We start from the raw sequence: 16,064 nt of genomic DNA, 5'->3' as shown, positions 1-16,064 counted from the left end.
CCCCTGCTTCCCACTGCTGGGTTTGTCCGTTGATTGGAGACGTGTGCCGTCTTTTGGATAGGATGTTAAACAGGTGTCCCGACTCTGGTCACTAAGGATCCCATGGCACTTATCGTAAGAGTAGAGGTGTTAACCCCGGTGTCCTGGCTAAATTCCCAATCTGGCCCTCAGACCATCATGGTTACCTAATCATCCCGAGTTTACAATTGGCTCATTCATCCCCCCCCCCTCCCCCCTATAACTATTCCCCAGGTCGTTGCTGTAAATAAGAATGAGTTCTCAGTCAACTTACCTGGTAAAATAAGGGTTAAATTAAATAATTACCAAAATGGTATGGCATAAAAGTAAGCAAGCCTGATGCCCGTGACTACAAGTCAGAGGACTTCGAGTGCTGGTGTCAGACAGACTTGGCCTTAACCATGTCCAAACGACTTGGTAAAAATCGCTGTTCTAAATTTGTAATTGGCTGACATACATCCGTATTACCTTTCTGGAAGACAACACTAGGCCCTCCGCCGATGCACAGGTTTGAAAGGCACCCTAAAGCATAATGACAGACATGAGGCAGGGTCAACAGCACTGTTCCATTTATTCCATTCAAAGATTCTGAAACAAACTTGTACAAATCTCAAAACTGTTTAAAAACAATGACAGTTTCCAACTTGAATAGAGACCGATAAATGAGAACAAGGCAAAAGGTGAGATATGCCCTAACTCAAACTAAAATGTTATTTAAAATATTCCTTAGTAAGCTCATTAGTTGGATGAGAATAATAATTCGGAATCAGCATACAGGAAAGGTCCACCAAGTAGATATACTCACTGGCTCATGCATTCTGATGCCTTGCTTGTTGTTGACGTCTTCAACCTCTTTAGGCGGTCAATCTACCACTAGGGGGCAGCAATGTCTAAGTAACTGACACTGCCGAGTAAAAAGTGCCATCTCTGCTAGCTTGGTAAACATGAGCTGACCTTGTGTAAAATTGCATGTTTACAAGAACTGCAGGGGCAATGCTGAAAATAGCTCATAAGTAAAAAAAATAAAATAAAATGAAAAATGTTTTTTTTTTCAAATGGAAATAGTCTTGTGGCCAACTGGTCGTGTGTGTGAGAAAAATAATAGGCTACTGAACACCAATTGAAACCAGGTGCCTTGAATCTTGCCTTTAACTTCCCAAGCCACAACCATCTATGCATTCTCACAGGCATACAGTAAAAGCTATGTCCATAACAAACAGTCTTCAGCAATGGAAGCAGGTTCAGTGGGTAAGAAGAGAGGCTGGTGTGGGGGTGGAGGGGCTTGATTCAAAACCAACAGGCATTTGGAACACCCATTTGTGAGCCCTTTGAGTTAGTACACACAACCTTAACTGTACTAGTACTTCTCTGTATAGAATGTGTACGCAATACATGCCCCGTGTGTATATACCATAATTTTGTATGGTTCTGATAATATGCATTTGTACTTTCAAAGTAATTTTGTTAAAACTTCATTAGTGTCCGCATAAAGAAAACATCGAGTCCAACAGGGTGAAAATGACATTCTCCAAACTCACTAGGAGGCTAAACCATTCCAATCAGTTACTGTAGCCAAAATGTGGGAGGAAAATGGTATGTTATTAGTAATATTGTGAGAAGGTTACATACGCATTAGCAGGGAAAATGCAAGGGTCTGGAAACGTTATAGGTCTGGAAGAGTTAACGTTGGCTGGGGGTAAAGAACCCACCTCACTCAAATAAAAAGCTATACTTTTTACTATGTTTGAAGGCAGAAAAGCAGCGGTTCCAAATGTGTTGCCCCTTTCCACAAAAGGTTTGTATCGTATTGCTGCACCTTAACCTGAGCAACACATTTCATAGCATTGAAAAACCACAAGTCACCTACATTATGAATAAAAAAACAAAAGTTCACAGCAAAGATTTTATGTTTTACACATATATGAAAGAGGTGAGTGGGGGTCAGGGGGGGCTAGAGCGCTTCCTATAGATGGGAGGGAGGGGACAGCAGGGGAAAGGGTGCGAGGAGGATGCGTGACGGGGGGGAGGAGGGGGGGGGGCCAGACGCTCACCTCTTCTTGGGGGCTTGGGCAGTACGGGGCGGGGTTACGGGGCGTCCCGAGTTCACCCCTCCATACTGGTACTTAGCTTTTTTCTCTGACGGCTTCAAAATCTGGGAGAGAAAGTATAAATACTCAGTTTGTTTCCAGCATTGGGAGACTCATCCACAGTAAGTGTGTTTACGTGCGTGTTCTCACCTGAAAGGAACACATGAGGGACTCGTCAACGCTCATCATGCCCCCAGCGTTATCAAACTCCCCGCAGTAGTTGGGAGCCGAGAACAGCGTCACCAGCTGCCGTTTGGCAAAAAACTCATAGCCGTCCTCAACAACCTTCCAGTACAGAACAACACATGAGTTAATAAACCTTCTTTAGAGATGCATCCAAATGAACATAGCCCTCATGCATTAGGCTCTACCTGGTGGGCTCTGCAGATGAGGTCCAGGTCGTGGCGGTTGAGGAACTTGCTGACCACGTCAGCCCCAAAGGTGAAGGAGACGCCCCGGTCGTTTTCCCCCCAGCCCTGCACGTCTTTGTCTGGATCCGACCACAGCAGATCACACAGCAGTCCTAGCACAGAGAGAGTGCAGTCAGAGCCACCACAAATACGGCACATGTACCACACACACGTTTACAGACCTGTGTCAGGGACATCGGTTGGCCTCATGATGCGTCGAATTTGCTCCATGGACTGTAGATCAGGAGAGAGACCTGAGGAAGAGGGATGATTATTATTAATTCACATTCATAGAAAAATAATGGATAGAAAAGCGCCCACGAATACCTCCATGGCAGCAGAAGATCTTCTCATCGATTATAGCGGCGATGGGCAGACAGTTGAAGCAATCTGTGAAGGTCTTCCACAGCTTTATGTTGAATCTGCGTTTGCCTGGGGAACACAACATAGAAAGACATGGAATTACACGGAGTATATAAAACATTAAGAACACCTAATCTTTCCATGCCACCAGGTGAAAGCTATGATCCCTTACTGATGTCACTTGTTAAATCCACTTCAAATCAATATAGATGAACAGTATGAGCGTAGCTTTTTGTTTTTAGCCTGGAGACAATTGAGACTGGATTGTTTGTGCCTTTGAATTGGGTATGGTAGGTGCCAGGCTCACCGGTTTGATTATGTCAACACTGCTGGGTTTATAACGCTCAACAGTTTCTCGTGTGTATCAAGAATGGTCCACCACCCCAAAGATATCCAGCCAACTTGACACAACTGTGGGAAGCATTGGAGTCAACATGCGCCAGCATCCCTGTGGAACACTTTCAACACCTTGTAGAGTCCATGCCCAGATGAAGAGACTGTTCTGAGGTGGTGCAACTCAATATTAGGAAGGTGTTCCTAATGTTTGGTATACTCAGTAGAGAACACAAAACCATTGCCATTATGAATTCCATTTGCGTGTTGGCCCTTTCCACAAAAAGTGCCGCAGACACAGAAAGATAACCGATTCAGCGTGTGTATGTGTGTGAGAGACACTGCTTCCTGTCTTACACTCATCATAGAAACCGTAGATGCGGTTGATGGAAGCACACTCGTGGTTGCCTCTGAGTAGGAAGAAGTTCTCGGGGTATTTGATCTTGTAGGCCAGCAGTAGACAGATGGTCTCCAGGGACTGCTTGCCTCGGTCCACGTAGTCTCCCAGGAACAGGTAGTTAGCCTCCGGCGGGAAGCCCCCGTACTCAAAGAGCCGCAGCAGGTCTGTGTACTGGCCATGGATATCACCTAGTGGGAGAACGAGAGCAGAGAGGTTATGAGACAACCATTATTTTAGGTTTTCTTTAACCAGGGTAGTCACATTGAGATTGACATAGCCTGGACAATTGGCAGGAGTGGAGAGTGAGCTTGATCCAGATTGTCCTTGCTGGAAGAGAGATGGTCACATCCTGCAGAGCAGCAGACACTTGAGGGAGACACATACCACTTACATCCTACTGCTCTACTTACTGAGCTAGGCCTATGTCTCTCCAATGTGTTATCCTATCCTCCCCTTTCTCTCTGACATGTTGGTTTAAAGACAACTGTGTGTGGGCGAGGATGCCCTTTTCACGTTCATGTAAATTCACAAACATTAGGCCTATGTCTTTATTCAGACAGCTGATATTTTTCTAACCCTGGTATTTCTCATATGCTATTTGTCCTCTCAAGGGGAAAGGAAGAGGGCCCAGGAGTAAGGATATAGCAGTAGGAAGGAAGAGGAATAATTCATTGTACTGACCGCAGATTTTGAGCGGAGCCTCCAGCTCCAGTAGAATGGGCTGACTGAGGAAGATCTCCCGGGACTTGATGCACAACCCCCGCACCTCCGCCTCGGTCATCTGGACTATCTTCCCTGGACGACATCCTCGTACTTGAGAGAAAGATAGGGCTATCAATCACAACCACGAGTCATGACCCTTCTCTCCATTTTAAATCGTGCTGGCTTTAAATGTGTAATGTGCTTTTCATTGTCTTCAAACCAGTGCAGAATATGCAACCACTTAAAGTGGCAATCTGCTGTTGAAACAAAGTGTTCGCCACACCTGTTTCGTTAAACAGCTGAGGGACAGGGCTGGAGAAGTGTAACCAGTCAAATTCATAGACAGTAGGGTTGTCCCGACTAAAAAAACGTCTTGTCGACATGTTTTTAAAAAGAACAGACGACACATGTACACTACCGTTCAAAAGTTTGGGGTCACTTAGAAATGTTCTTGTTTTCCATGGAAACATACATGAAATTTGTTGCAAAATGAATAGAAAATATAGTCAAGACATTGGCAAGGTTATAAATAATGATTTTTAATTGAAATTGTGTCCTTCAAACTTTTCTTTTGCCAAAGAATCGTCCATTTGCAGGAATTACAGCCTTGTAGACCTTTGGCATTCTAGTTGTCGATTTGTTGAGGTAATCTGAAGATATTTCACCCTATGCTTTCTGAAGCACCTCCCACAAATTGGCTTGATGGGCACTTCTTACGTAACATACTGCTCCCAAGCTCAATAGGGTTGAGATCCGGTGACAATGGAGGGGCCAGCACAAACAGAATACCAGCTGACGGCTTCTTCCCTAAATAGTTCCTGCATAGTTTGGAGCAGTGTTTTGGGTCATTGTCCTGTTGAAGGAGGAAATTGGCTCCAATTAAGCGCCGTCCACAAGGTATGGCATTGCAAAATGGAATGTTACCCTTCCTTCAAGATCCCTTTTACCCTGTACAAATCTCCCACTTCACCACTATACAAAGCACCCCCAGACCATCACACTGCCTCCACCATGCTTGACAGATGGGGTCAAGCACTGCTCCAGCAACTTTTCCTTTTTTCTGCATCCCACGAATGTTCTTCTTTGTGATCCGAACACCTCAAACTTAAATAAGTCTGTCCATAACACTTTTTTCCAATCTTCCTCTGTCCAGGGTCTGTTCTTTTGCCCATCTTAATCTTTTCTCTTTATTGGCCAGACTTGAGATAAGGCTTTTCTTTGCAACTCCCGCGGGGTCGCCTCTTCACTGTTGACGTTGAGACTGGTGTTTTGCGAGTACTATTTAATGAAGGCACAAATGTACTTGTCCTCTTGCTCAGTTGAGCACTGGGGCCTCCTGGATTCAAACCAGAGTGTCTGTAGTGACGGCTCTAGCACTGAGATGCAGTGCCTTACACCGCTGCTCCACTTGGGAGCCCACAAATAGTTTGGCTAATACTTTTCAGGGAGTCACTGGGTGACGACTTAGGCAAGCTCCCTGCTAGTGGTCTGGATGGAATTGAGTTGAGATTAAGGATGTCAATTTTGCTGCTGAGCAAACAAATTTCCGTGCCGAGTAACTGACCCTCATTGTCAGAATTCTTTTTCTTTTTCAAAATGACATGACCAACAGAAAATACTATGCATGCATACAAGGAACTGACATTTTCAATAAGAGCTTAATGGAAACATGCAACAACAGCAAGCCTGTTGTCAGCTAATAAAATGTTATTTTCAAACATTTGCATGAAAAAAACAATTCTAAACAGCGAACCTAATGTGAGGAGTTCCATATGTGACAGATAAAAATCTCTTTTAGATACTTAGAAAGAGGGGGAATCTAATAGCAACCACTTGGATGGGTTGCTAATATGACTAGGATTGTACATTTGGCTTCTGGAAAAACAAAGAAAGTTGATATAAAAACCAATAGAACAGGAGAGAAAGGCTGGTTAATGGCACAATGAAGTCCTTATGAAATAATTGCCTCCATGTTTCTATAGTGAGATTTTGGCTAGGCTACCTTTGAAGCAAGGTAAGAAATGATGCTAAGCTACAGAACTGTTTTGCTAGCACAGACTGGAATATGTTTCGGGATTCCTCCGATGGCATTGAGGAGTACACCACATCAGTCATTGGCTTCATCAATAAGTGCATCGATGACATCGTCCCCACAGTGACCGTACGTACATACTAGAGGTCGACCGATGAGTTTTCAACGCCGATACGGATTACTGGAGGAACAAAAAAAGGCAATTAAATCAGCCGATAGATATATATATATATATATATATATGTAAATTACAACAATACTGAATGAACAATGAACACTTATTTTAACTTAATATAATACATAAAATCTACGTAGCCTCAAATAAATAATGAAACATGTTTAATTTAGTTTAAATAATACAAAAAACACAGTGTTGGAGGAGAAAGTAAAAGTGCAATATGTGCCATGTAAAAAAGCTAATGTTTAAGTTCCTTGCTCAGAACATATTACCAGTTAAGAAGTTTTAGGTTGTAGTTATTATAGGAATAATGACACGTCGAGTATTTCACTCTATGCCATTTGTATTTCATATACCTTTGACTTTTGGATGTTCTTATAGGCACTTTAGTATAGCCAGCCTAATCCCGGGAGTTGATAGGCTTGAAGTCATAAACAGCGCTGTGCTTCAAGCATTGCTAAGAGCTGCTGGCAAACGCAGTAATGTGCTGTTTGAATGAATGCTTACGAGCCTGCTGCTGCCTACCACCGCTCAGTCAGACTGCTCTATCAAATATCAACTCATAAACGTAATTATAATATAATAAACACACAGAAATATGAGCCTTTGGTCATTAATATGGTCAAATCCGTAAAGTATTATTTCATAAACAAAACATTTATTATTTCAGTGAAATACGGAACCGTTCTGTATTTTATTGAACGGGTGGCAACCTTAAGTCTAAATATTGCTGTTACACTGCACAACCTTCAATGCTATGTCATAATTATGTAAAATTCTGGCAAATTAATTATGGTCTTTGTTAGGAAGAAATGGTCTTCACACAGTTTGTAACGAGCCGGGCAGCCCAAACTGCTGCATATACCCCGACTCCGCTTGCACTGAACGCAAGAGAAGTGACAATTTCCCTAGTTAATATAGCCTGCTAACATTAAAATAAATTAACTAAATATGCAGGTTAAAAAAAATTATACTTCTGTGTATTGATTTCAAGAAAGGAATTGATGTTTATGGTTAGATACATTTGTGCAACGATTGTGCTTTTTTCGCGAATGCACTTTTGTTAAATCATCACCCGTTTGGCGAAGTAGGCTGTGAGTCGATGATAAATTAACAGGCACCACATTGATTATATGCAACGCAGGACAAGCTAGATAACCTAGGAATATCATCAATTATGTGTAGTTAACTAGTCATTAAGTGAAGATTAAACTTACCTTATAAAATATAATCAATGCTAGCTAGCAACTTGACCTGGTGGCTGCAAGGAGCCAGGCTATTTTGATGCTGCACTCACGTAACAGGTGGTCAGCCTGCCACGCAGTCTCCTTGTGGATTGCAATGTAATCAGCGTCCCCCTAATTAAATCGGCCATGCCGATTAATTGGTCGCCCTCTAGTACATACCCCAACCAGAAGCCATGGATTACAGGCAACATCCACATTGAGCTAAAGGCTAAAGCTGCCTCTTTCACGGAGCTGGAGTCTTATAAGAAATCCCGCTATACCACCCGACAAATCATCAAACAGGCAAAGCATCAATAGAGGACTAAGATCGAATCGTACTACACCGGCTTTGATGCTCGTCGGATGTGGCAGGGCTTGCAAACCATTACAGACTACAAAGGGAAGCACAGCCGAGAGCTGCCCAGTGACACGAGCCTACCAGACGAGCTAAACTACTTCTATGCTCGCTTCGAGGCAAATTGCACTGAAACATACACGAGAGCACTAGCTGTGCCGGAAGACTGTGTGATCATGCTCTCCGCAGCCGATGTGAGTAAGACCTTTAAACAGGTCAACATTCACAAGGCCACAGGGCCAGACGGATTACCAGGACATGTACTGCGAGCATGCACTGACCAACTGGCAAGTGTCTTCACTGACATTTTAAACCTCTCCATGTCCGAGTCTGTAATACCAACATGTTTTAAGCAGACCATCATAGTGCCTGTGCTAGAGGTCGACCGATTAATCGGAATGGCCGATTAATTGGGGCCGATTTTAAGTTTTCATAACAATCGTAAATCGGTATTTTTGGACACCGATTTAGTCAATGTTTTTTTTTTTTACACCTTTATTTAACTAGGCAAGTCAGTTAAGAACACATTCTTATTTTCAATGACGGCCTAGGAACGGTGGGTTAACTGCCTCGTTCAGGGGCAGAACGACAGATTTTTACCTTGTCAGCTTGGGGGATTCAATCTTGCAACCTTACAGTTAACTAGTCCAACGCTCTAACCACCTGATTACATTGCACTCCACAAGGAGCCTGCCTGTTATGCGAATGCAGTAGAAGCCAAGGTAAGTTGCTAGCTAGCATTAAACTTTTCTTATAAAAAACAATCAATCATAATCACTAGTTAACTACACATGGTTGATGATATTACTAGTTTATCTAGCGCGTCCTGCGTTGCATATAATCGATCCGGTGCGTATCGTTGCTCCAATGTGTACCTAACCATAAACATCAATGCCCTTCTTAAAATCAATACACAGAAGTATATATTTTTTAAACCTGCATATTTAGCTAAAAGAAATCCATGTTAGCAGGCAATATTAACCAGGTGAAATTGTGTCACTTCTCTTGCGTTCATTGCGCGCAGAGTCAGTGTATATGCAAGTGTTTGGGCCACCTGCCAGAATTTTACGTAATTATGACATAACATTGAAGGTTGTGCAATGTAACAGGAATATTTAGACTTATGGATGCCACCCCATTAGGTAAAATATGGAACGGTTCCGTCTTTCACTGAAAGAATAAACGTCTTGTTTTCGAGATGATAGTTTCCGGATTCGACCATATTAATGACTTAAGGCTCGTATTTCTGTGTTATCATGTTATAACTAAGTCTATGATTTGATAGAGCAGTCTGACTGAGCGATGGTAGGCACCAGCAGGCTCGTAAGCATTCATTCAAACAGCACTTTTGTGCGTTTTGCCAGCAGCTCAGTTGTGCTTCAAGCATTGCGCTGTTTATGACTTCAAGCCTATCAACTCCCGAGATTAGGCTGGTGTAACCGATGTGAAATGGCCAGCTAGTTAGCGGGGTGCGCGCTAATAGCGTTTCAAACGTCACTCGCTCTGAGACTTGGGAGTGGTTGTTCCCCTTGCTCTGCAGGGGTAACACTGCTTCAAGGGTGGCTGCTGTCGATGTGTTCCTGGTTCGAGCCCAGGTAGGAGCGAGGAGAGGGACGGAAGCTATACTGTTACACTGGCAATACTAAAGTGCCTATAAGAACATCCAATAGTCAAAAGGTTAATGAAATACAAATGGTATAGAGAGAAATAGTCCTATAATAACTACAACCTAAAACTTCTTACCTGGGAATATTGAAGACTCCTGTTAAAAGGAACCACCAGCATTCATATGTTCTCATGTTCTGAGCAATGAACTTAAACGTTAGCTTTCTTACATGGCACATATTGCACTTCTACTTTCTCCTCCAACACTTTGTTTTTGCAGTATTTAAACCAAATTGAACGTGTTTCATTATTTATTTGAGGCTAAATTGATTTTATTGGATGTATTATATTAAGTTAAAATAAGTGTTCATTCAGTATTGTTGTAATTGTCATTATTACAAAATATATAAAGAAATCGTCCGATTAATAGGCTGTTTTTGGTCCTCCAATAATCGGTATCGGCGTTGAAAAATCATAATCGGTCAACCTCTAGCCTGTGCCCAAGAACACTAAGTAACCTGCCTAATGGACTACCGACCCATAGCACTCACATCTGAAGCCAATGAGGTGCTGTGAAAGGTTGGTCATGGCTCACATCAACACCATTATCACAGAAACCCTAGACCCACTCCAATTTGCATACCACTCCAACAGATCCACAGATGATGCAATCTCTATTGCACTCCACACTGCCCTTTCACAACTGGACAAAAATAGCACCTGTGAGAATGCTATTCATTGACTACAGCTCCGCATTCAACATCATACTGCCCTCAAAGCTCATCAATAAGCTAAGGACCCTGAGACTAAACACCTCCCTCTGCAACTGGATTCTAGACTTACTGACGGGCCACCCCCAGGTGGTAAGGGTAGGTAACAACATATTCGCCACGCTGATCCTCAACACAGGGGCCCCTTAAGGGTGCGTGCTCAGTCCCCTTCTGTACTCCATGTTTACTCATGACTGCACGGCCAGGCACAACACCATCATTAAGTTTGCCGATGACACAACAGTGTTAGACCTGATCACCGACAACGATGAGACAGCCTATAGGGAGGTCAGAGACCAGGTCATGGTTCCAGGACAACAAGCTCTACCTCAACATGATCAAGATAAAGGAGATGATTGTGGACTACAGGAAAAAAAAGGACCAGAAACACCCCCATTCTCATCGACGGGGCTGCAGTGGAGCAGGGTTAAGAGCTTCAAGTTCCTTGGTGTCCAAGCACACCAAGACAGTCGTGAAGAGGGCACGACAAAACCTATTCCCCCTCAGGAGACTGAAAAGATTTGGCATGAGTTCTCAAATCCTCAAAAGGTTCTACCATCGAGAGCATCCTGACTGGTTGCGTCACTGCCTGGTATGGCAACTGCTTGGGCTCCGACCCCAAGGCACTACACGAGGGTAGTGCGAACAGCCCAGTACATCACTGGGGCCAAGCTTCCTGCCATCCAGGACCTCTAGACCAGGCGGCGTCAGAGGAAGGCCCTAAAAAGATTCCAGCCACCCTAGTCATAGACTGTTCTCTCTGCTACCACACGGCAAGCAGTACCGGAGCACCAAGTCTAGGTCCAATAGGCTTCTTAACAACAGAGAGTAGCTGTTATCTATGCATAGTCACTTTAATAACTATCTACATGTACATATGACCTCAACTAACCAGTGCCCCCCTGTATATAGTCCTGCTATCGTTATTTTAGTGCTGCTCTTTAATTACTTGTTACTTTTAGTTCTTATTCTTTTTTTTTTTTAACTGCATTGTTGGTTAGCGGCTCGTAAGTAAGCAGTTGTATTCGGCTCATGTGACTAATAACATTTGATTTTACTTTAAATGCCTCATTATTTGAAATAAGTAAAACGATTGGGTTTCAAACAATTATACTGCCTCAAGCTCACATTGCAAAGTGGTGGGTGACTCGTTGATAGCCTGCCTACCGTTGACTATAGCCTATGCACTCGATTGGGGAATGGGAGGTGAGCTAGTTGAGATTTAGAAATAAAAACAGAAATAAAAATAGTAGCACTTTCCACTCCAGTACCAGCCTTTTTTAGGAGCTGCTTCCGCACTGTCTGACAGATGATAGGGTATTCCGTTCCTAAAACTAGGCTCTGTATGCTTTCCAAATGTGACAAATAAGATACATGAAGACCAATGTAAAACTACACACACACCAATTTTATTCCTCACAATTATGAAAATGAACCGATAGACTGGTAAGCATGACTGGTCAAGTGTATTTTCCAGGGCTAACCAATTAAAGGTTATCCATTAACATCCCTAATTGGGATTTTTCAAAGGCCTGCAATTCCAGTTCAGGTGGTTGTCACTTTTGCTGAGTGTTCCAAGTGGGACAGTGTCACGAAAAGGTATTTGATGGCAAAATGTACAGCGTGTAATATCAGGTTGACTGTGGTCTTCAACATCTCAACAATTTATATGAAAAACAATATCCAGACAAAATATGCTTTTCATGTAGGCTGAAGTGTGACATCTTACATAGGTGATTTCAGTACAGAAAAAAAAACGCTCAGGTGGGTACATACCAAACCAACATTGAAAGCGGTTTGTAAAATGACTAACTCGCTACAGATGCGAAACTGAGTAGACGTCAATGGCAGGTTATTTCAATGTTGTGACTGCTCGAGTTGACGCATACTAGCTAACTCGGGCTTTTCTGTGTTATTGCTACCTATAACGTTACACATATACATATGACTAAGTTGGAGGCATTCTTACTTCACTAACAACGTAATAGCCCCTATACAGCCCTGCGTTGAAAACAAATCTGAATCTAGCTAGCTTAACTGACTACCTAGCAACACGGACAGAGAGGGGTGTGTGTTCACGCTGGCAAAGTCCGCTCTCATCAAGGTTTAAAAGCTAACACTAGTGCCTAACGAGCAATACAAAAATGTGCATATATATATATATATAAATAACCATGTCTTGCGCTAGGCAAAGAGTATCTAACTAGCTAATTTCGTAAACTAGAGTAACGTTTGCTTGCTTGATCATATATCTAACGTTACTGTAACACACCGCGTTAGCTAGCATAACACAAATCAAACGTGACAGCATACATTTATATTCAAACAGATGTTGCTTTTTTGGCAAATTAACTAACTAGTTACAGTTAAATGGTAGTTACCTAAACAGGGCATAACACAGTTAGCTAAGGCTAAAGTCACTAGTTTGTTGAACCCCTCTCCCAGTCCAACCTTTCTCCTCTGACGCGTTAGCTAGCTAGCAAAGTCAACTGGCGTCACCAAATATGATTTTACATTCGTTCTTCGACACCTGAAAATGACATAAAATTGTTACATCCTTTTTCTTTGCTGTCCCCACCAAGTAACCACACGGTTAATTGCAAAACAAAAACAGCATACCTTCAAGCAATCGAGAGATGATGCTGTCAACGTTGAGCTCGCTTTCCGCCATTTTCTTTGAAACACTAAAAACTACTACGCAGAGAACTACGTCGTGCTCACCAGCAGAGGGCGTGGTCTACTACTGTACAAACGGTGTAGTTTATTTTGGTTCACTCAGGCTTTCTGTATTTTGGCAAAGATTTGTAACCAGCAGTACGGTACGAGCTTTTTTAAAATCGTATTTGGGGGTACAAAACATTTTGCAGGTAGCTTTCTTTACCCTTCATTGAAGCTGACCTGCCTGCAAACAAAGTACATTCTAAGTTTATTAACATAATTTGGGGATATCCATTACTTTTATTGTAACCCCTCTATCATAGCTCTATCAAATATTAACATGGTGAGGCAACTTGTTGTGTACCCTCAATAAAATACCCCCCTTTCTCCCTTTGTTAATCTCCATGGACAATGGCTCCAACTTCTATTGCAATGGGCTTGGGTTACGCTGACCTATTCATCCTGGTAATTCATAGGGGCTCACATGATGCAATTGAATGCCAACATTTCTCTTGAAATACCCAATGACATAGTTACTGACAATTTAACCATTTCGGTTGATACAAAGCTAAATTATTGTCCATGCCACCTACATGCTTTTGATACTGTATTTCCACATTCAAACTAGAAAAAAGTATTTGTTATCTGTTGCTGAATATCATTAGAAACCAGTTCCTTTCATCTCAACCTCTTTCTCTCCCATTTTCCTCTTATTCCGCCGTTCTCTGCAGGACATGAGTAGCCATGTGATTCCCCAGCCGATCAGTAAGCCAGTGACGCCCAGCAACACGGGCACCCACACAGGTATGGAGGAGTCACACCGGAGCACAGGGCTGGGGGTGGTGGTGTTAGTGACTGGGACAGGGGTGGTGGTGGTAACAGGTGGACTCGGGAGGCTATTGACTTTAGTGAAGATGAAGGGTTGATCCTAAAGGAGAGAGCAAATTTCAGTTCAGGGGAAACTAACCTGAGCATAGATCTTCTTCTTAGACATTGTAAGAAATAGCTTTCAGTAGGTGATATGACTAAAATGGTCTACTGCTCAACCAACACACTCGACAACCCACACGTATTGTCAAGTAAGCCGACAACTGACTCACTGATTGCCAATTCAGCCAACACCTGATCAACCCTGCTAAAAAAAAAACAGCATAGACCAGCATGCATTTCAAGCTGGTCCTTGCTTGTCTATGCTGGTCCATACCAAGCTGCTCTGACCAGCATGGTCTAGCTCAGGGATGGGAAACTTTGATTGGGGTGGGGGCCACAAAAAAATCTGAACTCATCATAAGGGGCTCCACTCTTGACATCGGAGATAAGTTTTAGATTTAATTTCCTGCCATTCTTGTTTGCCATGGGCTGTAGGGAAATGTTGCAATGTTAAAGCAAGTTTGCTTCAATTCTGCACATTTTGCCATGGGGTGGAGAGAAGATATTGAAATTTTATAATTAATTTCATGCAATTCTACTCATTTTGCCATGTGGCAGGGGACAAAATAGCAGTTTAACAGCTAATTTCCTGCAATTCTACACATTTTGCTCTGACAGTTACTGACATAAAAGAAAACTGCTGATGCACAACCAGATTTTGAAATTGTACTTTGAGTATTTTACTATTCTAACTCTCAACAGTAAGTTCAAATCAAATCAAAGTTTATTTGTCACGTGCACAGAATACAACAGGTATTACAGTGAAATGCTTACTTACAGGCTCTAACCAATAGTGCAAAAAAGGTATTAGGTATTAGGTGAACAATAGGTAAGTAAAGAAATGCAAACAACAGTAAAAAGACAGTGAAAAATAACAGTAGTGAGGCTATAAAAGTAGCGAGGCTACATACATACCAGTTAGTCAGACTGATTGAGGTAGTATGTACATGTAGATATGGTTAAAGGGACTATGCATATATGATGAACAGAGAGTAGTAGTAGCGTAAAAGAGGGGTTGGCGGGTGGCGGGACATAATGCAGATAGCCCGGTTAGCCAATGTGCCGGAGCACTGGTTGGTCAGGCCAATTGAGGTAGTATGTACATGAATGTATAGTTAAAGTGACTATGCATATATGATAAAGTTGAGACTGTGAGTAAAAAAAAGAATTATATATATGTACAGTGGGGCAAAAAAAGTATTTAGTCAGCCACCAATTGTGCAAGTTCTCCCACTTAAAAAGATTAGAGGCCTGTAATTTTCATCGTAGGTACACTTCAACTATGACAGACAAAATGAGGGAAAAAAAATCCAGAAAATCACATTATAGGATTTTTAATGAATTTATTTGCAAATTATGGTGGAAAATAAGTATTTAACTTATAAGTAAGTAACCCGTGGTCCTCATGAGAGACAGTTTCATCATAGTGCTTGAGGGTTTTTGCGACTGCACTTGAAGAAACTTTCAAAATTCTTGTAATTTTCCAGGTTGACTGACCTTCATGTTTTAAAGTAACGATGGACTGTTGTTTCTCTTTGCTTATTTGAGCTGCTCTTGCCATAATATGGACTTTGTATTTTACCTAAATAGCGCTATCTTCTGTATACCACCCCTAACTTGTCACGACACAACTGATTGGCTCAAACGCATTAAGAAGGAAAGACATTCCACAAATTAATATTTTAGAAGGCACACCTGTTAATTGAAATGCATTCCAGGTGACTACCTCATGAAGCTGGTTGAGAGAATGCCAAGCATGTGCAAATCTGTCATCAAGGCAAATGGTGGCTACTTTGAAGAATCTCAAATATAAAATATTATTATTTCATATGTGTTATTTCATAGATTTGATGTCTTCACTATTATTCTACAATATAGAAAATAGTACAAATTAAGAAAAACCCATGAATGAGTAGGTGTGTCCAAATTCTTTACTGGTACTGTATATATATATATATTTAGATTTTTGGGGGGGGAATTTATCCGTGGCCTACAAA

At 42.0% G+C, this 16,064-nt stretch overlaps 2 protein-coding genes across 3 annotated transcripts in view; both read right to left on the bottom strand.

Annotated features, from left to right (window-relative positions):
• Positions 1-570: 570 nt before the first annotated feature.
• LOC112250506 (serine/threonine-protein phosphatase PP1-beta catalytic subunit-like) lies at positions 571-13,206 on the bottom strand. Its single transcript, XM_024420705.2, has 8 exons — positions 13,099-13,206; positions 4,293-4,424; positions 3,569-3,799; positions 2,843-2,947; positions 2,698-2,769; positions 2,477-2,628; positions 2,256-2,390; positions 571-2,170 (listed from the first exon to the last, which is right to left on the bottom strand). The coding sequence occupies exons 1-8, from the start codon at positions 13,148-13,150 to the stop codon at positions 2,066-2,068; spliced, it is 984 nt and encodes a 327-aa protein (XP_024276473.1). The 5' UTR covers positions 13,151-13,206; the 3' UTR covers positions 571-2,065.
• The window catches only part of LOC112250504 (phospholipase B1, membrane-associated-like), a 34,132-nt gene continuing 29,934 nt past the window's right edge, over positions 11,867-16,064 (bottom strand). For both annotated transcript variants that reach the window (XM_024420703.1, XM_024420704.1), the window contains exon 42: positions 11,867-14,065. In XM_024420703.1, coding sequence (XP_024276471.1) covers positions 13,799-14,065 — 267 coding nt within the window. In that variant the 3' untranslated portion in view covers positions 11,867-13,798. The remainder of the gene's footprint in view (positions 14,066-16,064) is intronic.

The sequence above is a fragment of the Oncorhynchus tshawytscha genome, linkage group LG05, assembly GCF_018296145.1.
Source record: "Oncorhynchus tshawytscha isolate Ot180627B linkage group LG05, Otsh_v2.0, whole genome shotgun sequence".
In the NCBI taxonomy this organism is placed as follows: Eukaryota; Metazoa; Chordata; class Actinopteri; order Salmoniformes; family Salmonidae; genus Oncorhynchus; species Oncorhynchus tshawytscha.
The sequence above is the reverse complement of the archived record's forward strand: the minus strand, read 5'-3'. Positions and strand labels throughout refer to the sequence as shown.